The sequence below is a fragment of the Eleutherodactylus coqui genome, chromosome 13, assembly GCF_035609145.1.
Source record: "Eleutherodactylus coqui strain aEleCoq1 chromosome 13, aEleCoq1.hap1, whole genome shotgun sequence".
Lineage (NCBI taxonomy): Eukaryota > Metazoa > Chordata > Amphibia > Anura > Eleutherodactylidae > Eleutherodactylus > Eleutherodactylus coqui.
In genome coordinates this window covers 49,061,491-49,086,734 of record NC_089849.1, presented here as the reverse complement: position 1 = coordinate 49,086,734, position 25,244 = coordinate 49,061,491, and the positions used below count along the sequence as shown (strand labels likewise).

At 48.1% G+C, this 25,244-nt stretch overlaps 1 protein-coding gene and 1 long non-coding RNA gene across 2 annotated transcripts; both read left to right on the top strand.

Moving 5' to 3' along the window:
- Window positions 1-3,555: 3,555 nt before the first annotated feature.
- LOC136587364 (uncharacterized) lies at window positions 3,556-19,479 on the top strand. The gene is made up of 5 exons (XM_066585933.1): window positions 3,556-3,587; window positions 6,921-7,731; window positions 9,354-9,484; window positions 11,843-12,653; window positions 19,459-19,479. The coding sequence occupies exons 1-5, from the start codon at window positions 3,556-3,558 to the stop codon at window positions 19,477-19,479; spliced, it is 1,806 nt and encodes a 601-aa protein (XP_066442030.1).
- A 2,283-nt stretch (window positions 19,480-21,762) lies between these two features.
- On the top strand, window positions 21,763-24,683 carry LOC136588048 (uncharacterized). Its single transcript, XR_010787534.1, has 3 exons — window positions 21,763-21,805; window positions 22,402-22,465; window positions 24,641-24,683. It is a non-coding gene; the product is annotated as an uncharacterized lncRNA (long non-coding RNA).
- Window positions 24,684-25,244: the final 561 nt, after the last annotated feature.

Here is a 25,244-nt window from a genome sequence, read left to right as displayed (position 1 = left end):
CTATCTTCAGGATCGGTCATCAATAGTTGATCGTCTGGGGCCCGATGCTTGGGACCCTGACCGATCAGCTGATTGTTGTGCCCTACATCTACTGTTATAAGAGAAGTGGTCTTCCTTCTATTTCTTCCTCTTTTTCTTTGCAATTTTACTACCTGTGGTCCCAGAGGACATTTGGTTGCTATTATTAACTACTTCAGTTTCACAGGAAACTACACTGTCAGCACCTCTCTCTAGTTTGCCTTCACTTTCAATACTACATGCACTAGCAACTACCTGAGTTTCAAAGGAAACTACACTTTGACCATCTCTCTTTAGTTTTGCCTTCACTTTTACTACATGCATTTTTTCCTTATTTGTCCTCTCTACCACTAGAGGCACATTTGAGCTAATTTCTACATGTTCAGTCCCTGAACTCCCTTTAATAGCCTGTTCAGACTCTGCCTTCACCTGTATAGATTGGGAAACACGGCTGCAAAGTCTAGACATTTCATAGACCGAACCAAGCATTCCACAATCCTTCTTACACGAGGCTTCTATGGCAATGGAAAACTTTTTCAGCAACACATTTTTAGCAATACAGTTTTCAACAATGATGTTCTTAGACGTTAATGCCCACTGTACAGCTTTCACTGCACCATCCTGCAAAGCAAACATCTTATGCAACATTTCAATCACATTTGCCTTATCATTTGCTACATAACCTTTTGCACCATTGCATCTACCAGTCTTTTTAAGTCCATGCCGCACAGAATCGTCAGTCTTTAGAATGGCCTCACCACTCCATGGCCTCTTCTCCTCCTGCAGCAGCTTCTCTAGACAAACTGACAGACTGCTTTGGCCCCAGTTCAGACAAGTAGACCGCAGGACTCCACCTGCACTCCAGTGAGGTTTGACTGGGCACTTTGGCTCTGGACATCCATGCATGTAATAGTCCATTTGTAGACAACCCCAGCATGGCTCTTTTTAGTTGTTTACCCATAGCAACCATTGCACTTGGCATTTTTGATCCGCAATCCTCACAGCCCAGACCTCTGCTAGGACCTTTGTTGCCCCACGGCAGACCCTCTGCACCTCCTTCCTCACTCTGACTGCAGTCTCTGCACTGTATATGTAGAATCTGTGTCACTGCCAAGGAGGGGAAGAGCTGGGGAAAGGAGAGGAAAGACAGGCAGGCGAGAACTAGGACATACAAAGACAGGGGCAGCCAGCTGGTTCCACCAAACTTGCCTACAAGGCAACAAATGCCTAGAATTATCTCTACCTTAGCATAAAACATTAAACATTATTGTAAATCATATAAAATGCACTAAGGCCGGCCTCACACCACAGGATTTAATTTGCAGAATTTGCAATCGTCATCCATGCAGACGATCTGCAGTCGTCATCCGGCAGATGATACGCAGTATTCTGCACACATTGAAAAAATAGAACATTCGAACGTTCACTCAGGTGAGCGAATAGTGATTTCCATGAGCAGTTTTAAAACCACCCCATGATCATTTTTGTGCATTTTTGTTTATATTGAAGTCAATTGAAGCCGTCCAAGCTGCAGTCCATCCGCAATTGACATTGCGCTAGGCCATGCGTACCCACATCATCGCCTAGCGATGGCACAAGAAAAACAAATATTGAAAGAAAAAAATCTGTACTGCCCATGACCGATGACCAGTGTTTGTGGTTATCGGCATTACAAAAAGCAGAGGTACATGGGGTCACCGCATTCGGAATCCGAATCGCCCGTGTGAGACCAGCCTTACAGGCATACTTGTGGTTAAAAAGACCCAAGACCCTGCAAGTTCGAATATCTAACAAGTTCCATATAGAATGGTTAGATTCTGAGTAAAGTTGAACGAATGTACTCTGCCGAGCTTGATGCTCGTTCCAGTATTAGAATACTCGATGGTGCTCGTTACTCGAACGAGCATCAGGCCGTGTTTGACCCCTCCCTGCTGTGATGTGCCTGTTTTGGCCCCTCCCCGCCGCGACCCACCACGCGTCAATGGTAAATTTTTTGGCTGGCAGGTAGGGGAGAGGGGGAGAGAGAGACCGAGACCAAGAAAAAAAAAAAAGCTCAGGACCCTGCGTTCCACATACAAAAATGCTCGAGTCTCCCATTGTAGCCAATGGGGTTCGCTAATCGAGTAGAGCTCTCGAATTTTACGAAAAGCTCGAATAACGAGGACCCGAGCATTTGGGTGCTCGCTGATCTCTAATTTTGAGTTATAGTCAAACGTGTGCTTAGTATGATGCTAGTATCTCAGACTAGAAATATAAGAACATGGCTCAAGTCTGATCAGACCCTGTTAAATGTGGTGAGAAGTGATTTTGTACTAGCATAACTCATAAGTAGGGACGTCTTCTGTAGATGACACTAGGATGTTCTGTAATAACGTGTTAAATGAGGATTGGTGAGGAGTAGAGATGAGAGGGCACGCTCGGATAAGTCAGTTACTCAAGCAAGCCTCGCTCTTCTCGAGTAACTGCATTCTTGTTTGAGCGTGCTCGGAAAGGTGGGGGGGTGGGCTGCCCCCCGCCGCCCCCCTTGAGCACACTCGGACAAGAATTCAGTTACTCAAGAAGAGCGAGGCTCGCTTGAGTAATTGACTTATCCGAGTGTGCTCGCTCATCTCTATTGAGGAGAATGGACCAATATTTTCTCAAGATGTTACATACACCTAATTATTTTTCTTTTGGGGGGTGAGGGAGAGAGCGGTAATCTATGTCAATAGACAGAAATTTGGCACGGTCCTCTGATTTCACTCTTCTGTAGGTTTTTTTAAGGATATTGGTGGGATATGCTCTTCATTTAAATTTGGCAAATACCGACTCACATTCCCTTTTAACCCTTTCCAATCCATTTTGGGATTCTCAGTTTCCTAGGGGGCTTGCAGACTCTGCCCTTGTGCACCAGCGCCATCTGCTGGCTAAAGCTAGTAACTACATGCTAGGATGCGCTAAAGAGCCCCGGGCAGCGGAGCAGCCAGCAAAACCCTGTTGGATGTCTTCCAACATTAGAGCTGTACAGGCTACAATGATTATGTCAGAAAACATCCAACAGTAGACCTGAAAGTGTTAAACTGAGTTAGAATTTCTTCTGGCATGCAAAGATTGCCTTATAGCAGGGGTGTAGCTATAGGTGATTCAGGAGTAGCAGCCGCTACCAGGCCCTGGGGCCTTAGGGGACCCAAAGGCCTCTCTATCACATAAGAAGACACTAGTATTATAAATAGCACATGATAGAAAGGGACCCTGTTACAGATTGTGCAGCGGGGCACAGGAGCTTTTAATTATACCTCTGCTTTATAGGTATACCCCTACGTAGGTAAAGTGGATGATGACTGTCCCAAAGGAGGAAGTTATTAGTTGCTGTATATTTATGAAGAATATCCGTGCTAATCCTACCATCTGCGTCCAGTATAATTGTCAAATTCAGAAAATGTACAATAAATTCATGGCCCTCAAATGTGAATCTTATGCCTATGGATTTGTGATTGAGTGACATCGACATCCTAGAAAAGGATATGTCTGTTGTACATGTCCAATTCCTCAGAAAAAATGGTGCTGGCCTCCCACCACCCTAGGAACAGGTTAGTTTAAGTAGACTCGCAAACCGTTCCCATGGCGGTGCCACATGTCTGCAGGAGTCAACAGAAAATGGAAGGGAACAGCCAAGAAACTCATTATATGCATAATATTGGGTGCCCATTTATACAGGAAATATTTCAGTGCTTCAATGCCTAGGTCATGTCTATTAGTATATAGACTCACAACGTCCACACTTGCCAATACGGTATGTTCAGGGACGTTGATGAACGTGAATTCTTCTGATGGTATCTTTGGTGTCATGTAGATAAGATGATAGAGAAGTGATAAATAGTCTCAATACAATGTCAATATAGTTGCTAGCGCCTTGAGTCAGATTATCTCAAGGCATTAGCAACTATATAGGACTGCCGGAGCCGAAGCCCTGCAGGGCTGATAGGAGAAAGGCAGCATGATAGGGTTAATGGGGAGGAGGGGGTTAACTGGAGAAAGGAATGCTGGGAGAGAAAGAAGGGGGCGTCTAGGAGGGGAGAAGTGAGAAAATAGCGCGAAGAAGCAGGAGGAGGGGTCAGTGCAGCAAAGCGAAGAAAGAAGCAAGAAGTCACAGGAGTTAAGAAGAGTCCCACCCACCCGCCATAAGGATAAAAGGGGGAGGGGGCGGATCTGGGAGGGAGTTTTTTCGTCATGGCAACAGGGGAGGGATCCTCTGAGTCAGCGTAGAAGGATAGTGGGGGGAAGGCAGGGGCTGCATAGCTACCTTCCCCCTTTGATTTGGTAGTACGTGGGCTGTCGCAACTTGGGTTTTCAGGGAGGAGCCCTGAAAAGACGGTGGGAGTGGTTAGCCAGGTTATGGCTAGCCAGCCTCGGGGTTGGGAGTTCGGCGACCAGAGGCTAGTTGGGTTGAGTGGTTGGCCTCCCGAGTCTGTCGACTTGCGGCGGGGGGGAGTGGTTAGGGAAATAGTGTTGCCCGAGTCAGGCAAGTTGCAACGGGTGACCGGTACAACTATTTCCCGTATTGGGTGAGGCGACAGTAGTTTCTTGGGGGGGCTCCAAGGACCTCTCCTCAGGTTTTTACTATGGGGCTTAAAATGTTTTAAAAGTTGTATTAATGTTCTTTGCTAATACATATGGCTGCTGTGGCCAAATTTAATCCAAAGTGACGGTGTCCGTGGTTATTTCAGGTAACGGTAGGTTGGAGGGTTGGGGGGGTCACAGTAGCGACGACTCCATTATACTTGGGTCATGAGTGTTACCATGCAGGGCGGCGCTGGTTCCCACGGCCGGCGCGCGGCGCTCCGATGTCGGCTCCGGCGTCCCAGAGCTCTGCTGTTGGGGCTCTCCCGGCGGCGTGGAGCAGCCAGCGTGCAGCGGCGTGGAGCAGCCAGCGTGCAGCGGCGTGGGCGTGTCCGCCCGTAGGGTGCCGCCCGCTCTCCTCCACCTTCCTTATGCAACAGTGGGAGAGTCGGCTCCTCCCACTCTCCGCCCCTGGGCGGAGGCTTTTAGTTAAAAGGCTGGCAGTGACCTGAGCTCACTGCCAGTTATTGGTTCTGCTAGCCTCTAGTCAGGTCTGTCCCAGTCTGTGCTAGTTGCTCGTCAGTAGCCTGTCTGTTTACCTGTGAGCTCCATCTCCAGACTTACTCTGCTTGTAAGTTTTGTTGGTTTGTTCCACCTGCCTCTTCTGTCGGCACTCTGTCCCCTGTTAGTAGTTCCATCTAGGTAGTCGCCAGGTCCCTAGCCAGCGCAGGGACCGCCGCCCAGTTGTCCGCCTGGGGTTAGCCAGGACCGAGGCAAGTAGGCAGGGACAGTGGGGTGCGGGAAGATCAGGGCACCCCACCTGGCGCTCTGGGGGGCAGAGTGCCGTAACATAATAACTGGCCCTTAAAAACCGTTTGTCATGGAGGCGATCAGTTCCCTCACAAACCAGCTGCAGGCCCTGGTGCCTGTGATCCAGGATTTATCTGCCCGCATGGTGGCCCAGGAGCAGCGGGGGGTGTTGCAGGGATCGGACGCCGCAACCAGCCCCGAACCCAAGTGCCCTCTTCCCGAGGCGTTTTCTGGGGAGAGGAACAAGTTTTTTGTTTTCCGACAGGCGTGCCGCCTGTTTTTTCGGATGCGTCCCCGTTCTTCCGGGTCAGAGGCTCAGAGGGTCGGGCTGATAATGTCCCTGCTGCGGGGCTCTGCCCAGACATGGGCCTTTTCCATCCCCGAGGGTTCCCCCTGCCTGCAGTCTGTGGACTCCTTTTTTCAGGAACTCGGGGGTATCTTCGATGAACCGGACCGAGTGGGGTTGGCGGTTTCGCGGTTGTTGGCGCTGCGGCAGGGGTCGGCTTGTGTGGAGGATTATTGCTCCAACTTCAGACGCTATGCGGGGGATACGGCATGGAACGATAGCGCGCTGAAAGACGTTTTTCTGCAGGGCCTCTCGGACGCAGTTAAAGACCTGTTAATTTCCCATCCCGTTCCCGGGTCCTTAAGGGAGGCTATGGAGCTAGCAGTGAAGGCAGACAGGAGGCTCAGGTCTAGGAAGCAGGACAGGCAAACCCGTAGAGTCAGGGAGGTCGGTTATCCCGGTCCCTCTTCCTCCTTACCAGTCCCTGTGTCCGAGCCGATGGAGGTGGATCCGCTGGACCCCAAAGAGCGACGCCGGATCCGTTTGTTGCACCGTCTCTGCCTCTACTGCGGGAAAGCTGGACACCGGGTGATAACCTGCCCACTGAGGGCTCAACGCTCGCAGCCGGAACCGGCGGAAAACTCCGAGTCCTAGGCGATTGCAGGGAGGATCGCCTAGGACTTCAGGTACTTCCTAAACTTTTGGTACCGTGTCATGTTAAATTCCGGGATTTTTCCCGATCAGGGCGGGCGTTTATTGATTCTGGAGCAGCCGCCAACTTGATAAGTCTGTGTTTTGTCCGTACTCTGATGGCGGAATTTGTGGCGCTGAAGACGCCAATTCATTTTACCAGTATTGATGCTACCCCCCTCTCTACAGGCCTGGTACGATGGAGGACCCCAAGATTACAGTTCACGGTGGGGATCCTCCACTCGGAAGAACTGTCCTTCCTGGTTATGGAGAAAATGTCGGTTGATGTGGTGCTTGGTATGCCCTGGTTGGCACTGCACAATCCCCAATTTGATTGGTCCACCCGGGAATTGACTCATTGGGGATCATCCTGTCATGACCACCTGTCTACCATAGCTGTGTGCTCCGCAGATACGGTGCTCATTCCGGAGTATTTGTCAGACTTTCAGGATGTATTCTCCAAAAAACTGTCTAAGGCTCTGCCTCCTCATAGGGAGTGGGACTGTGGTATTGATCTGATTCCCGACAGCCCCATCCCTAAGGGAGCCATTTTCAATTTGTCAGGCCGTGAGCATGAAGCCCTCAAGTCCTATGTCTCGGAGGCTCTGGCCAACCGGCATATCCGGCCGTCCAGGTCCCCTGCCGGGGCGGGTCTCTTCTTTGTAGAGAAGAAGGACGGGACACTAAGGCCTTGTGTGGATTATCGGGCCCTGAATAAAATCACTGTGAAGAACCAGTGCTCCTTGCCCCTAATTCCTGACTTGTTGAATCAGGTGGTAGGGGCCCACTGCTTCTCCAAACTGGACTTGCGGGGGGCTTACAATTTAATTCGCATTAGAGAGGGAGATGAATGGAAGACGGCGTTCAACACCCCGTTAGGACATTTTGAATGTCTGGTCATGCCTTTTGGACTTTGTAATGCCCCCGCTGTGTTTCAGGGTTTTATGAACGCGGTCTTCCACGACTTTCTGGGGGTATTTCTGGTCATCTATCTTGACGACATTCTGGTGTACTCGCCTGACTGGGACTCACATGTGCGGCACCTGAGGTTGGTCCTGACCCGTTTGCGCGAGTATCAACTTTTCGTCAAGTTAGAGAAATGTACGTTTGGTTCTAAACAAATATCCTTCCTTGGTTATGTAATCTCACCCACAGAGATTCAGATGGAGTCTGATAAAGTAGCAGCAATCTCCCAATGGGTCAGACCAGACAACCTCAAGGCTCTTCAGCGGTTCTTAGGTTTTGCAAATTTTTACCGCAAATTCATTAGGAATTACTCAGTTATTGCTCAACCTCTGACCGACCTGACTAAGAAGGGGGCCAACTTGGGTAAGTGGTCGCCTGCAGCCCTTGAGGCCTTTAGCCGTCTAAAAAAGGCATTCACGACTGCCCCGGTGCTAATACAGCCGGACGCACAACTACCCTTTTTTATTGAGGTAGACGCGTCTGAAGTGGGGACAGGAGCAGTATTGTCGCAGGAAGTCAGTGGGAGGTCTGGGTATAGCCCATGTGCGTTCTTTTCGCGGAAGTTCAATTCAGCAGAGCGCAACTACGACGTGGGTAACCGCGAACTATTGGCTATCAAATGGGCCCTGGAAGAGTGGCGACACCATCTTGAGGGTGCTAGACACCCAATTACCGTATATACTGATCACAAGAATCTGGTATATCTCGCCAATGCTAAAAGACTCACAGCTCGTAAAGCCAGGTGGGCGCTGTTCTTCGCCAGGTTTAATTTCGTCGTGACATATATCCCAGGAGAGAAGAACGTGAAGGCGGACGCCCTGTCACGGAGTTTCGGGGTACCGGATAGTGAGACCATGACTCCCGAGAATATCTTAGCCCCCGGCGTGGTGGTGGCAGTTGTGGAGTCTAACTTCGTCCCTCAATTACAGGATGCTCAGCAGGACGCTCCTTCGGGGGTGCCGGAGGGCAGATGGTTTGTGCCTGAGACCCTACGCCCTAGAGTCATGGATGAGTCTCACTCGTCTGTTCTCGCCGGGCATCCAGGGTTCCAGGGGACCCTGGAGCTTTGTTCCAGACACTTCTGGTGGCCAGGCATGTCTCAGGAGATCCGCAACTTTGTGAGGGGTTGCTCGGTCTGTGCTCGCAATAAGAGTCGGCGGCGTCCTCCGGAGGGTCCTCTGAGACCGCTACCGGTTCCTTCCACCCCATGGTCGCACCTATCAGTAGATTTCATCACTGACCTTCCAGAATCCCAGAAGTGCACCACTATCTTAGTGGTGGTCGACCGGTTCTCCAAGATGGCACATTTTGTGGCGTTAAAAAAGCTACCCTCGGCAAAAGAATTCGCCACGATTTTTGTAAAGGAAATAATTCGCCTACATGGGGTTCCCCAAAATATTGTATCTGATCGCGGGGTTCAGTTTGTGTCGCAGTTTTGGCGTGCCTTCTGCAGAAACCTGGGAACGTCGCTTTCCTTCTCTTCAGCGTTCCACCCGCAGACTAATGGTCAGACTGAGCGGAAGAACCAAGATTTAGTGCAATATTTACGGTTGTTTGCTAGCGAAAAGGCTCATCAGTGGGCAGAGTTCCTGCCCTTGGCAGAGTTTGCACTAAACAACCGCCTTTGTTCTTCCACTGGGGTGTCTCCATTTTTTTGTGTATACGGTCAGCATCCTCGATTCCTTACAGCAGTCCCTACCCCGTCGGTCTGTCCTGCAGCGGATGTCGCCACAGATACGCTTCAGGGGGTATGGAAAGAGGTACAGAGGAACTTGGAGGCAGCGGGGGCCCGTATGCAGTTGCGTAGTGGGAAGAGTCTGTCTGTGTCTGAACCTTACAGGGTGGGACAGAAGGTATACCTGTCTTCTAAAAATCTCAAATTGCGGGTTCCGTCCTTGAAGCTGGCGCCACGTTACGTAGGGCCGTTTGCCATCACACGTGTGGTGAACCCTCTCGCCTACGAGCTGGGGCTGCCACCCACATGGAGGGTTCACAGGGTATTCCATAAGTCGCTATTGAAACCTTTTGTCCCTTCGGCGACCAGAGGCTAGTTGGGTTGAGTGGTTGGCCTCCCGAGTCTGTCGACTTGCGGCGGGGGGGAGTGGTTAGGGAAATAGTGTTGCCCGAGTCAGGCAAGTTGCAACGGGTGACCGGTACAACTATTTCCCGTATTGGGTGAGGCGACAGTAGTTTCTTGGGGGGGCTCCAAGGACCTCTCCTCAGGTTTTTACTATGGGGCTTAAAATGTTTTAAAAGTTGTATTAATGTTCTTTGCTAATACATATGGCTGCTGTGGCCAAATTTAATCCAAAGTGACGGTGTCCGTGGTTATTTCAGGTAACGGTAGGTTGGAGGGTTGGGGGGGTCACAGTAGCGACGACTCCATTATACTTGGGTCATGAGTGTTACCATGCAGGGCGGCGCTGGTTCCCACGGCCGGCGCGCGGCGCTCCGATGTCGGCTCCGGCGTCCCAGAGCTCTGCTGTTGGGGCTCTCCCGGCGGCGTGGAGCAGCCAGCGTGCAGCGGCGTGGAGCAGCCAGCGTGCAGCGGCGTGGGCGTGTCCGCCCGTAGGGTGCCGCCCGCTCTCCTCCACCTTCCTTATGCAACAGTGGGAGAGTCGGCTCCTCCCACTCTCCGCCCCTGGGCGGAGGCTTTTAGTTAAAAGGCTGGCAGTGACCTGAGCTCACTGCCAGTTATTGGTTCTGCTAGCCTCTAGTCAGGTCTGTCCCAGTCTGTGCTAGTTGCTCGTCAGTAGCCTGTCTGTTTACCTGTGAGCTCCATCTCCAGACTTACTCTGCTTGTAAGTTTTGTTGGTTTGTTCCACCTGCCTCTTCTGTCGGCACTCTGTCCCCTGTTAGTAGTTCCATCTAGGTAGTCGCCAGGTCCCTAGCCAGCGCAGGGACCGCCGCCCAGTTGTCCGCCTGGGGTTAGCCAGGACCGAGGCAAGTAGGCAGGGACAGTGGGGTGCGGGAAGATCAGGGCACCCCACCTGGCGCTCTGGGGGGCAGAGTGCCGTAACATAATAACTGGCCCTTAAAAACCGTTTGTCATGGAGGCGATCAGTTCCCTCACAAACCAGCTGCAGGCCCTGGTGCCTGTGATCCAGGATTTATCTGCCCGCATGGTGGCCCAGGAGCAGCGGGGGGTGTTGCAGGGATCGGACGCCGCAACCAGCCCCGAACCCAAGTGCCCTCTTCCCGAGGCGTTTTCTGGGGAGAGGAACAAGTTTTTTGTTTTCCGACAGGCGTGCCGCCTGTTTTTTCGGATGCGTCCCCGTTCTTCCGGGTCAGAGGCTCAGAGGGTCGGGCTGATAATGTCCCTGCTGCGGGGCTCTGCCCAGACATGGGCCTTTTCCATCCCCGAGGGTTCCCCCTGCCTGCAGTCTGTGGACTCCTTTTTTCAGGAACTCGGGGGTATCTTCGATGAACCGGACCGAGTGGGGTTGGCGGTTTCGCGGTTGTTGGCGCTGCGGCAGGGGTCGGCTTGTGTGGAGGATTATTGCTCCAACTTCAGACGCTATGCGGGGGATACGGCATGGAACGATAGCGCGCTGAAAGACGTTTTTCTGCAGGGCCTCTCGGACGCAGTTAAAGACCTGTTAATTTCCCATCCCGTTCCCGGGTCCTTAAGGGAGGCTATGGAGCTAGCAGTGAAGGCAGACAGGAGGCTCAGGTCTAGGAAGCAGGACAGGCAAACCCGTAGAGTCAGGGAGGTCGGTTATCCCGGTCCCTCTTCCTCCTTACCAGTCCCTGTGTCCGAGCCGATGGAGGTGGATCCGCTGGACCCCAAAGAGCGACGCCGGATCCGTTTGTTGCACCGTCTCTGCCTCTACTGCGGGAAAGCTGGACACCGGGTGATAACCTGCCCACTGAGGGCTCAACGCTCGCAGCCGGAACCGGCGGAAAACTCCGAGTCCTAGGCGATTGCAGGGAGGATCGCCTAGGACTTCAGGTACTTCCTAAACTTTTGGTACCGTGTCATGTTAAATTCCGGGATTTTTCCCGATCAGGGCGGGCGTTTATTGATTCTGGAGCAGCCGCCAACTTGATAAGTCTGTGTTTTGTCCGTACTCTGATGGCGGAATTTGTGGCGCTGAAGACGCCAATTCATTTTACCAGTATTGATGCTACCCCCCTCTCTACAGGCCTGGTACGATGGAGGACCCCAAGATTACAGTTCACGGTGGGGATCCTCCACTCGGAAGAACTGTCCTTCCTGGTTATGGAGAAAATGTCGGTTGATGTGGTGCTTGGTATGCCCTGGTTGGCACTGCACAATCCCCAATTTGATTGGTCCACCCGGGAATTGACTCATTGGGGATCATCCTGTCATGACCACCTGTCTACCATAGCTGTGTGCTCCGCAGATACGGTGCTCATTCCGGAGTATTTGTCAGACTTTCAGGATGTATTCTCCAAAAAACTGTCTAAGGCTCTGCCTCCTCATAGGGAGTGGGACTGTGGTATTGATCTGATTCCCGACAGCCCCATCCCTAAGGGAGCCATTTTCAATTTGTCAGGCCGTGAGCATGAAGCCCTCAAGTCCTATGTCTCGGAGGCTCTGGCCAACCGGCATATCCGGCCGTCCAGGTCCCCTGCCGGGGCGGGTCTCTTCTTTGTAGAGAAGAAGGACGGGACACTAAGGCCTTGTGTGGATTATCGGGCCCTGAATAAAATCACTGTGAAGAACCAGTGCTCCTTGCCCCTAATTCCTGACTTGTTGAATCAGGTGGTAGGGGCCCACTGCTTCTCCAAACTGGACTTGCGGGGGGCTTACAATTTAATTCGCATTAGAGAGGGAGATGAATGGAAGACGGCGTTCAACACCCCGTTAGGACATTTTGAATGTCTGGTCATGCCTTTTGGACTTTGTAATGCCCCCGCTGTGTTTCAGGGTTTTATGAACGCGGTCTTCCACGACTTTCTGGGGGTATTTCTGGTCATCTATCTTGACGACATTCTGGTGTACTCGCCTGACTGGGACTCACATGTGCGGCACCTGAGGTTGGTCCTGACCCGTTTGCGCGAGTATCAACTTTTCGTCAAGTTAGAGAAATGTACGTTTGGTTCTAAACAAATATCCTTCCTTGGTTATGTAATCTCACCCACAGAGATTCAGATGGAGTCTGATAAAGTAGCAGCAATCTCCCAATGGGTCAGACCAGACAACCTCAAGGCTCTTCAGCGGTTCTTAGGTTTTGCAAATTTTTACCGCAAATTCATTAGGAATTACTCAGTTATTGCTCAACCTCTGACCGACCTGACTAAGAAGGGGGCCAACTTGGGTAAGTGGTCGCCTGCAGCCCTTGAGGCCTTTAGCCGTCTAAAAAAGGCATTCACGACTGCCCCGGTGCTAATACAGCCGGACGCACAACTACCCTTTTTTATTGAGGTAGACGCGTCTGAAGTGGGGACAGGAGCAGTATTGTCGCAGGAAGTCAGTGGGAGGTCTGGGTATAGCCCATGTGCGTTCTTTTCGCGGAAGTTCAATTCAGCAGAGCGCAACTACGACGTGGGTAACCGCGAACTATTGGCTATCAAATGGGCCCTGGAAGAGTGGCGACACCATCTTGAGGGTGCTAGACACCCAATTACCGTATATACTGATCACAAGAATCTGGTATATCTCGCCAATGCTAAAAGACTCACAGCTCGTAAAGCCAGGTGGGCGCTGTTCTTCGCCAGGTTTAATTTCGTCGTGACATATATCCCAGGAGAGAAGAACGTGAAGGCGGACGCCCTGTCACGGAGTTTCGGGGTACCGGATAGTGAGACCATGACTCCCGAGAATATCTTAGCCCCCGGCGTGGTGGTGGCAGTTGTGGAGTCTAACTTCGTCCCTCAATTACAGGATGCTCAGCAGGACGCTCCTTCGGGGGTGCCGGAGGGCAGATGGTTTGTGCTTGAGACCCTACGCCCTAGAGTCATGGATGAGTCTCACTCGTCTGTTCTCGCCGGGCATCCAGGGTTCCAGGGGACCCTGGAGCTTTGTTCCAGACACTTCTGGTGGCCAGGCATGTCTCAGGAGATCCGCAACTTTGTGAGGGGTTGCTCGGTCTGTGCTCGCAATAAGAGTCGGCGGCGTCCTCCGGAGGGTCCTCTGAGACCGCTACCGGTTCCTTCCACCCCATGGTCGCACCTATCAGTAGATTTCATCACTGACCTTCCAGAATCCCAGAAGTGCACCACTATCTTAGTGGTGGTCGACCGGTTCTCCAAGATGGCACATTTTGTGGCGTTAAAAAAGCTACCCTCGGCAAAAGAATTCGCCACGATTTTTGTAAAGGAAATAATTCGCCTACATGGGGTTCCCCAAAATATTGTATCTGATCGCGGGGTTCAGTTTGTGTCGCAGTTTTGGCGTGCCTTCTGCAGAAACCTGGGAACGTCGCTTTCCTTCTCTTCAGCGTTCCACCCGCAGACTAATGGTCAGACTGAGCGGAAGAACCAAGATTTAGTGCAATATTTACGGTTGTTTGCTAGCGAAAAGGCTCATCAGTGGGCAGAGTTCCTGCCCTTGGCAGAGTTTGCACTAAACAACCGCCTTTGTTCTTCCACTGGGGTGTCTCCATTTTTTTGTGTATACGGTCAGCATCCTCGATTCCTTACAGCAGTCCCTACCCCGTCGGTCTGTCCTGCAGCGGATGTCGCCACAGATACGCTTCAGGGGGTATGGAAAGAGGTACAGAGGAACTTGGAGGCAGCGGGGGCCCGTATGCAGTTGCGTAGTGGGAAGAGTCTGTCTGTGTCTGAACCTTACAGGGTGGGACAGAAGGTATACCTGTCTTCTAAAAATCTCAAATTGCGGGTTCCGTCCTTGAAGCTGGCGCCACGTTACGTAGGGCCGTTTGCCATCACACGTGTGGTGAACCCTCTCGCCTACGAGCTGGGGCTGCCACCCACATGGAGGGTTCACAGGGTATTCCATAAGTCGCTATTGAAACCTTTTGTCCCTTCGGCGACCAGAGGCTAGTTGGGTTGAGTGGTTGGCCTCCCGAGTCTGTCGACTTGCGGCGGGGGGGAGTGGTTAGGGAAATAGTGTTGCCCGAGTCAGGCAAGTTGCAACGGGTGACCGGTACAACTATTTCCCGTATTGGGTGAGGCGACAGTAGTTTCTTGGGGGGGCTCCAAGGACCTCTCCTCAGGTTTTTACTATGGGGCTTAAAATGTTTTAAAAGTTGTATTAATGTTCTTTGCTAATACATATGGCTGCTGTGGCCAAATTTAATCCAAAGTGACGGTGTCCGTGGTTATTTCAGGTAACGGTAGGTTGGAGGGTTGGGGGGGTCACAGTAGCGACGACTCCATTATACTTGGGTCATGAGTGTTACCATGCAGGGCGGCGCTGGTTCCCACGGCCGGCGCGCGGCGCTCCGATGTCGGCTCCGGCGTCCCAGAGCTCTGCTGTTGGGGCTCTCCCGGCGGCGTGGAGCAGCCAGCGTGCAGCGGCGTGGAGCAGCCAGCGTGCAGCGGCGTGGGCGTGTCCGCCCGTAGGGTGCCGCCCGCTCTCCTCCACCTTCCTTATGCAACAGTGGGAGAGTCGGCTCCTCCCACTCTCCGCCCCTGGGCGGAGGCTTTTAGTTAAAAGGCTGGCAGTGACCTGAGCTCACTGCCAGTTATTGGTTCTGCTAGCCTCTAGTCAGGTCTGTCCCAGTCTGTGCTAGTTGCTCGTCAGTAGCCTGTCTGTTTACCTGTGAGCTCCATCTCCAGACTTACTCTGCTTGTAAGTTTTGTTGGTTTGTTCCACCTGCCTCTTCTGTCGGCACTCTGTCCCCTGTTAGTAGTTCCATCTAGGTAGTCGCCAGGTCCCTAGCCAGCGCAGGGACCGCCGCCCAGTTGTCCGCCTGGGGTTAGCCAGGACCGAGGCAAGTAGGCAGGGACAGTGGGGTGCGGGAAGATCAGGGCACCCCACCTGGCGTTCTGGGGGGCAGAGTGCCGTAACATAGAGTTTTCAGCAAAAGAGGCACAGTTCTCCCATGAGGAGTTTAAATTTATTTTCAACCCCAATGCTACCATAGCAACTTTCTACGCTCTTCCTAAATTACACAAAAAGGCTATTCCTGGTCCCAGCAGACCTATTGTATCATGTGATGATAATTATCATCCCTTACTGAAAACAAGATCCCATGATAATCCAAGAGAAATTGTGCCGTAGGGTCCCTGGGGAGGATTCTATAAACCAGTTTGTCCATCAGCAGTCTTTCCACCATAATATTATAATGAAATTGGTCCATGAGAACAATACTCCTGTCCTTATCAGAGGGCTTAATGACTACCTCCCTATTATTGCGTAAATTGTCCAATGCCAGTCTTATTCATGCAAGATTATAGTGTATCAAATTCCTTCTTGGTTTGATTTTCATGATCTCATTCACAGTAAGGCGGGTGAAAGTGTCTATGCTACTAAATTGTGCCAAAGAGTGGGTACATCTAGATTTTGGACACAGATTCATAAAGGTAGCAGATCTCTCACCGACGCCAAATCTGCTTTCATCAAGCAGTTCCTCTAGGAACTGCAGGTTCATATCATCTGTGGAAAAAGGAGGATCCTAACTACCCCTTTTTATGGTGTGGCATTTATGAAGGGCTAGTTTCCTAGAGAACAACGGAATATCCTTTACCCATTCACAATATGAGAACGCTGTCGTGGAGGTAAAAAAACAGGACCCTTCTTAGAACTATCATCTCCGCTTCACTCAGAGTGAAACATATCGGGGGGGGCTAATGATTATATTTTAGCTCAGAACTCTATTGCTGCTCTGGATACACTTTGGGGGATTGTGGCCAGCCTTCAATCCCTCCATATTCTAGTATGATAGGAGTCAGCTTAGTGATCACCCAATTTCTATAACATTATGGTATGATCTATGATCCAGAAATACTTTAGTCTATAGGTTATGTTTTACTGTTGTGGGAGTCATAACCAACAGGCTTTTGGTTATCCTGTGGAAACTTCTAATATCTATGCAGTTAAAAATCAAGACAGATCTCCCCACATGTTTCACCACAAATTGTGGTGCCTTCGGGGTAGAGAGGCTATATGCTGACTGCAGAAATGGACGATGCTGGGCACCTGCTCTAATGCTTCTTACAAGGAGAAGATAGAAATACCAGGAGGAGCAGGCCCTCTGGAGAATCCGACCCATGGGTCAGCGGTCTTTAGGCCATGGGAAGTCTGGAGTCTCTGACGTCCAAAGAGGGATGCAGTCACAGGAGGAAACTCAACCGTCTTCTCTCCTAATCTTTAGTCTGGGTACAATGCCAACGGGCTGTGCTGATTGGTGGAGGGAGAAGAACCAGTCCCTCAACCCCCCACTTAAACATATTATATTTATTTACATTTAATTAACATCAACTGGGCCGCCCGCACAAAACGCCACCCTAGGCATGTGCCCTCCTTTTTGATTTGCAAGAATTTTTATAAATTCCTGAAAGAAACAGTTTTACGGGGATTTTTCTGAACAACAAGGGGTTATTCTCATGAATCCCATGAATTTTAGCTGGGGGCCATCTACATGAGGTGGTGGGATAGCTAATGGGGCAGACTCACCAATGGTAATGAGAGAAGCTTCTTGCTGCATCAGACTACCTCGTAGATGGAGAATGGGTTGGAAAAAGGGGGAGAGAAAAAATGGATGCCTCTTGAGACACGAATAGGAGACTTTAAGATTGTGATGAATTATGGAGCAAAAACATAAAAATATAGAATAAGTGTTTTTCTAAATGTATTTTTGTCCATTTGATGTTCCTTTAAGATCACATTGGCAATGATCATCCTTGTATATCAGATTTAAGTGAAGCTTAACAGGATTTTCTCTTTATTCATATCCTATTCACATATGTCATCGTATCTTCCTTGGTGATAAAAAACACTTGTCATAATCTTTTGTGAGTTTAACCTTTGAATGAGACCTTATTTGCGTAAAAACGGAATAGAGTTTCAGTATAAAAGGAGGGTTGGGTGATACACCTGTCATTGTCCAGCATTAAGAGGGCTGAACACAGGTGAGTTGTAGGACTACTAGACTACTAACTTGCAGGGACACCAATACAAGCCAATCATTAGTCTAGATCAACCATATTTTATATTTTGTGTGTTAGGTTTGAATCATGGTGGTTGACAACTGCCATTGTTGCAATAGACTGCGCATTTACTTTGATTTTTACAATAATTGTCAAGATTGGTTGGATAGTAAAGGCTCCCCATACATATTAGGCTAGTTTCACATGGCCAAGCATGATACCAGGCCATGAAAGTCAGCCCAATATCGCGCTCGTGCACGTGCGATGTCCCCACGGATGTGTCAAAAACGCCTCCCATCACTTCAGTAACACTCGGAGGATCGGCAAGTGTTTCCCATTGTTTTCAATTGGAAACCTGGCATCACACTTGCACATTGCACGCCATGTAATGTGTTTTCCAGCCCCATTGAAAACAAAAGAATGGAATTCATATTCTTGCAAGATTGCAACGCGCAAATCTTGCGTGATTTTCTCGGCCGCGTGAAAGCAACCTTAGAGTTTAGTCATCTGTAACCGTCATGAGACTATCAGGTCTGGACAACTCTGTAATGTGTATGTGGTTAGCTCAACGTTTCCCTGACAGATGATGTCGGATCAAAGGATTGTTGACATGGAATTTATAGGGGTACTTTTAGATGGAGCGATTTATTGTAAAGTTCGCTCTTCACTCGTGCAATATGCTTATACAGGCAGATACATTGTTCGCTGGCTAAGTCATTCTGTCATTCACATTCACTGTATAAGTGAATGTCTGGACGATTGGTATTTAACCCTTTCCAACCAACTGTCTGACCTCTGAAGACATTATGATTTAAGGCTGTACAGCTCCGATGTTGGAAGACGTCCGTCGGGGTTCTCTTACTGTATTTTGCCAGCCTCTCTGCTGTCGTAGCCTATCCAACGGATAACCTCATGCAGTACCGGCTTTAGTCAGCATATAGCGCCGTTGTATAACAGCAGAAAAAGAGCAAGACCCCTAGGTAAACCAGGATACAAATTGGATTGGAAAGGGTTAAACCGAAAAAAATAAAAGAATCACAGAAAGCGCCCATATACTTAGTGATACAAGAGGGCAGGCATAAACACTACTTCTCAAACATACAGACAGCCAAATTGCTATATGGAGGAGCATTGCACAGGTGAAGGTACCTTCCTTATATTTAGGGGGGGGCGGCTGCTTAGTACTATTCTTGCATTAAAAAAAAAGTCATATACAGGGTCCAGGCCACGTGATAAGTTTAGTGATCTAGGGTTAAAGCATTATTTCAGCTCTTCATTTATTTATAAACTCAAGGGCTGTGGCACACCTTGCTTAATGGGATTGTATTCTATATACTATTAGCAATCATGATGGCTTCCATCTAGGAGTTAATTCACTATATATAGTGTTTGTTTTTGTTGGTCATATTTCCATTTCTATGCTGAAAGCTAGTGCTTAGATTGCATTATTGACTGTCATTGTGTTATGATCAGCAAATATATATTTCCACTGTGCTCCACACTGGCTTGACCTAGGGCCAGATCCTGAGGCAACACCGGAAGTACCTCAGTGTTCACCCTACCAGTTGGGATCTGGGGTCCCCAGGCTGTTACTCCAGAAGTGGTCCCAGTAATGTGGCAATTGACCCAACTATAGACCAAGGCGGGGTACATGAGCATGCGAATAGGAGCATAATCAGACAACCTGGAAAACTTCAGAATGAGGGGCAAGCCAGAAAATAAGAAACAAATAATGAGTTCAACACGGTACAACAGAGATCAAGGCAGGCAGCAGAGAGTAGCGTGGTCAGTATAAACCGGGGTTGGCAACCTCCATAGGGGTAATATCCCTGATATAGCCAAGGATACCACATGATTGGCAGAGGAGGAATTTGCCAGGTGCACAGTCACACTTTCAAGAGCATGGCCATGACTGCGCTCTCCAGGCCAGTATCAGTGACCGGGCAGACACCAGAGCAAGTTGTCTTCTGAAGAAAAGAGCAAGTCGTGTGTCACGGCCTCCTGGAGGGGTAAGCTAGAATCACAACCTGTAACACATTGTATTGTGATACATATTACAGAACTTGTGCTCTCATGGCCATTCTGGGTAGATCCCCAAGACTGTTTTATATGATTCTTCTTTGCAGGGCTATGATGGGTCTCAATAAAATAAATGAGAGCTGCGCCTACAATTACCATCGCTGGCCACTGTACGGGAGTCGGAGCGATCTGCTTCTGCTCTATACCCGGTGTGTTTTGCCGGTGACAGCGGGTGCTCCAACAGCTGATCGGTCAGGGTTCTGAGCTGAACTATTGATGGCTTATCCTGAGGATAGGTCACCAATAAAAATAGTTTGGAAAACCCATTTAAGAAGAAATCTTCAATATATTTGCATATAGTGTGTAACTTCTTTAATTTCAGTGAGAATGAAGGCTGTATGGCTGGTCTGGTGGAGTTGGAGTTGTCTCTCGTTATATGGACACTGTAGTCCTGGCGTTGTTATGCGGGTCACTCAGAAATGGATTGACTACAGTAAGTGACCTGACATATGATGTGGTTGTCCTGTTCGTAGATGTAATCCTTGACCATAGATTAATATTGATATTTTGTGCACCTAGTTTTATTAGAAGGAAAGGAAGTTTTTCGCCACATGCTTCAACATAACCATCTTCCAGATATCATTGGGTCTACCCGAGTATTTGGCCAGGTTGATTATGCAATTACTGGGTAAGAAGTAGGGAAATAAATGAAATCCACAATTTGCATTCATTTACAATATTAATATTTCTTTCTTCCATCTCACAGTACAACCGTTGAGGAGTTTGACACCTCTTATATTGTGGCTGTCCCAACACCACCATCTGGGGTACAGTTAATTGTTGAAGGTGCAATGGCAAAGGTGTTTGGCCAGTGGAAGGTAAAACATTGGTTAATGTAAGTATAAAAATCTATTTACTAGAGGACTGTAGATGTAGGACTAATGCTTTTTTTATCTGAATCCTGCCACATCAAAAAATCAGGCAAAATAGTTGGGTATGGATCCACTGTTCCACTGATGAATTTGGCTTAGAGCTAATGCTGAGGGCTACTCTATGGGCTTCCTAGTTTTCACTCCTTAACCCTTTTTGAGGGACATGGTCTTTTCTGTAGGTAACCCTCAGATTGTTTTCCAGGAGTAGTCTCAATGCAATGGCAGCTGGCCAACAGTGTGATACAGAAGGGACGGGCAAGGGCATCGTCAAGACAAGTAGAGTTCATGCAATATGAAGAATCAGGATGGTGATCAAGGTAGACAGCAATCAAGAATGCAGAAATCTAGAAAGCTAGGTACGCAGGCAAAAGGCCTAAACTGAGGATCAAGCTGGGCACAGCTGCACCTTAAGGCTAGGGTCACACAGGGCGGATTTGTTGCGGTTTTGCTGCGGTTTTTCCGTTGCGGTTTTGACGCAGAACTGCTTCTGCGCCAAAACCGCTTCAAAGGTGAATTTTGGCTTGCGGATTTTGCTGCGGATTTTCGTGCGGAAAAATCCGCAAGGGTTTTTTTCCGCAGCGGTTTTTTACTTTTGTCGCGTATTTGTCGCGTATTTGGTGCGGTTTTGGCTGTGTCCATAGAGGTCTATGGACAAAAAAACGCTGCGGAAACGACCTAAGAATGAACATGCTGCATCTTTTAAAACCGCGCCGCAGTTGCATTTCCGCACTGCGACTGTGCGGAAAAAATCCGTCCTGTGAGAACAGCTTTTTGGCAAAACTCATTTGTGCTGCATTGCACTGCAAACGCAGCGGTTTTGCCGCAGTGCGGATATGCAACGGCAATCCGCGGCAAAACTGCGGCAAATCCGCCCTGTGTGAACCCAGCCTCACAGTACCACTAGGAGCCTAATGCTCAGGTACCTTCTAGGGTAGCATGCTGCCTTAAATAACTCAAGAATCAGCTGGGTTTGAATGCTGTCCCTTTAAGAGGATGTGAGGACAGAGGAGACAGCTTAGAGAATTCTGCGGCATCTGTTGTACAAATGGCCCAAAGAATGCCAACAACTGCGACTGGAGGAAGGGGAAGGTGAGGAGAGGCCCTGCCGACCTTGGCCAGTAGCCATAACAGTACCATAGTATTTCATAGAGTTTAAATGATTTTCATAATGAACCAATCAACAAAATAAATGCATAGACCTGTAAGTAAGCATTACTTTCACTTTAAATGGAACTTGACACCATTGGGACCACTTTATCCATTACTATATCTGTAAGAGTCACTCCAGCTATAACTGTACAATAATTTTGTTCTTGCTGTGGTTTTATGATCTGCACTCCTGAAAGTTCGTATTCTCTTGTAACAGTAAAGACAATGGCGATTTTTCCCTCCGGATCTCGGGTGTGTCTTTAAATGCTCAGTTTACTACCATGAAGGACTCAGCGGCCCGCCCTTCTGTATTTCTTTCTTCATGCCATTCAGAGGTGAAAACTGCCAAAGTACACCTGTCCGGAGGAGCCAGGTAGATAAACAGATTAGATATTATCTGGATTTATTCTAATCTCTCCTGTTTCAAGGAAATGTGAGTCTCATATTCCCCACAAGCAGATTTACCGAGTCATAAGATGTACCATATCTAGAAGTATTCCTAAAACACAATCTGTCTCTGATGAAAACAATTGGGCTTATTTACTATTCAAACCATGGCAGTTTTCTGGTGCAAAGAAAAGTATTTTACATGTTTGTACCACATTTATCGTGTTCTTAGACACTTTCGGACAGTTTTGCCCAAAAAGAGGTTGCAAAAATGCACCAAAATTTTGGTGCAATTTTCGTCGTAAACTATGCCAACTAACAGGTGTTCTAAATTTAGAGCAAACAGTCCTAAAATCTGACGGATTTGTCATTCAGTGATAAACTGACCCATTTTAAAACTGTCTAGTCTTAATTTTTCACTGTCATTTAGCCAGTATTAGTAAATAAGGCTCAATGTGTTCACAAAAAATCCCTTTTACCAAGAATGAGCAGTGCAATTTCCAAATCTCTTCTGATTAGTCAGTTTTAAAGAAATGTCTGATTTAATCTCGAAGTTACTTAATCCGTCTTTACATTTTACAGCTGGTTGTATAATCTCTTTACTGGCTTCCTGGAAAGGCCCATCAGAGAGAACCTGAATAGAGAGGTAATAGGAGGGCAATAAATTATAATTAAAGGCTTATGGAGGCATCATGGGAAAAAGAGCAATGCATACCAATGGGGACATACAGTATATCTTTACTCTGTAGGCTCAGTATATAAACGGGAAACTTCCAGGGATATTATTCTGTGTCATTCAGGCTGTGTGAACTCTGTCTATCCATGTGGTCAGATTTACCAGGTGTTATATGGTAATAAACAACATTTAAATACTACTTATAGAAATGTCAGATATGGGTTGTTACACTGACTATAGGAAATGATCTGCACATACACTTCCTATTAGATCATAAATAGAGATGAGGGAACTTTTTAAAAAGTTTGGTTTGGCCGGTTAGCTGAATTTCAACAAAAAGTTTGGTTTGGTCCGAATTAGTTTGAACTTAACTGGACCTTCATCAATACCCCTAAAATTAGTGTGTAACATTATTTCAGAGCCCTAGTGGTCCAATGTGGCTCGTTGGTCAGATTTGAATCTAAGACCCTAGCATGACAAGGCAACAGTGATAACCAGTGAGCCACATTAGCCCACCACCACCTTCTTCTCTTAGGGGGTTCCACCAGGACAAACTGCCCAAGGTCGGGGTTCACGAAGAACTGAACTTTTAGCAATGTTCAACCCGAAACAGGGTTCTATCAGTTCAGTTCCCTGAATACTGATCATAAACTGTCTTGTTATCATTGCACGCCCAGGACATGTCATCAAAAAGGTATAATAGGTTATTTGTGAATCAACCAAGAAGGAATGTGATGGGCTCCAAAATCACCTATAAATGGGGTTGTCTTCTGTTGGACCTTGGGCCTGAGTAGAGTGTCAAAGCCTGGGCCCACTGCAATTCCTCTGGCGGTCAAGTCAAACCCTGATCAAATCTGTTTCTTTAAAAAGAAAATTGTTGAAGATTGCAACAAAATACCTGTAATATAATGTCTTTAGCGACTATTTTGTTACGGTAGGGGCCATAAGACTGTCCAACAGGCAGCAAACAACTTTACTTGCTTTTATTGGCAAAGACAAATAAACAAAATGAACAAAACCTCATCATTCAAAAGGATGTCTTCTTGAGTGGACAATGGCCATTAATAGGACTGATAGCAGACCGATGAGTCTTCATGACAGCAAGGTCAACTGCAGCAAAAAGTGAAGCATCCTCATATCCTTTAGCTAGTCCCCTTAAAAAGTGTAAATTGGGTTGCCTGAATAAACATGGCCGCTGTGGACAATTCTGTTATGGTAGCATGCACTCTCTTTTGTGATAAAAGACAAGATAGCTGGCATATGTAAATGTGTAATATCTAAAAATGGACACAGTATAATGCAGTAACTTGAATTTTAAGGGCCTCTTTAAAATGTATCCCCCTATTGAAAAGCATTACAAATATAGATATAGTGGAGCTTCAATACTTGCCACAAAGGTTGTCAACCGACTTGCACAGAGATGTACAGAAGTAGCAAAGTTTAACTTGACACTTAATGTCTTAAATAAACTCTGGTACAGAACTTTTCTTACTTTTTCAATTGCTTTGCAATGGCTTTTGTTGTGTTAGGGGAAGGTAACTTGTTGCAGCAAGTTATCAACTCTGGGTTAAACTTTATTACATCTGTAACTAAAAAACCAGCTGAATACCAGAACATACTATATACATCATATGGCTGCTATAGGGCCTGTGTGGAAATGGGGCCAGACCAGGTTGTCTGCAACAGCAAACAAGGATGTAGGTAATTAAGCCAAGACTTCTGGCAAAAAGATGGGGAAAACAAACGTCACGTCATGGGTGACAAAGAGTTGGGGCTGCTATGAAACCCCATTATTACTCCCCTGTCTGAATAGATTTTTTTAACCAATTAACATAAGATGAATACTTTTTTAGGGGGAAATGTTTTTAAGAAAGAAGAAATTATAAAGTAGAAAAAACACTGGCCCTAATTAAAATAACAAATGTATGTATGGGAGAGCCTGCAGCTACAGAGGTGGGCTCAAATTGTCAGGGGGCAAGTGTTGCAGAACTCTAATCCAGGAGCAGCCTTTGCCCTTAATGGTCCCAGAGTAATGTTGTAGCCTGTTGATTTACGTCCAGCAGGCTCTGTATCGCGGTAAAGCTAAGTATTTATTGAAAGATGGTCTCTGCTAAAAGTAACTATTCTTGATGCTATGTTTCGTAGCTCTGTCCAAGAGTAAAGGAAGTCATTAAAATTCTTCAGGCGGAGCTGTCCACATTTCAAGGTAGGAGAACTTTTCCCTCTTTTCTTTTGTTTCTTAAAACACATAAATTTTTATATGTGATATTGGTAAGATATGTTGTTATAAGATCAGTTTATATACAGTGGTGTCATGATTAGAGCCGAGCGAGTATACTCGCTTAGGCACATTACTCGAGCGAGTAGGGCCTTAGCCGAGTATCTCCCCGCTCGTCTCTAAAGATTCGGGGGCCGGCGCGGGTGACAGGTGAGTTGCGGCGGGGAGCAGGGGGGAGTGGGGGGGAGAGAGAGATCTCCCCTCCGTTCCTCCCCGCTCTCCCCCGCCAGCCCCCGAATCTTTAGAGACAAGCGGGGAGATACTCGGCTAAGGTACTACTCGCTCGAGTAATGTGCCTTAGCGAGTATACTCGCTCATCTCTAGTCATGATCATCTATGTACTAGAAAATGGGGGAGGCCGTAAATACACAAGTACAATATAATGCAATAATCAAGATAAAAAGTTTCAAACATACCAAAAAACAAGACATACGCGTAGAAAAGCCTGGTCATACAAGTTTACGATCTTTG

What these genes read in the sequence shown, in the direction of transcription:
- LOC136587364 (XM_066585933.1), top strand. Translation starts at nt 3,556, where the DNA reads ATGGTGCTGGCCTCCCACCACCCTAGGAACAG. An exon ending in ACAACTATTTCCCGTATTGG is followed by an intron (nt 9,485 to 11,842) that starts GTGAGGCGACAG and finishes CCGTGAGCATGA; the next exon opens with AGCCCTCAAGTCCTATGTCT. An exon ending in TAAAAAAGGCATTCACGACT is followed by an intron (nt 12,654 to 19,458) that starts GCCCCGGTGCTA and finishes TCTTCTTTGCAG; the next exon opens with GGCTATGATGGGTCTCAATA.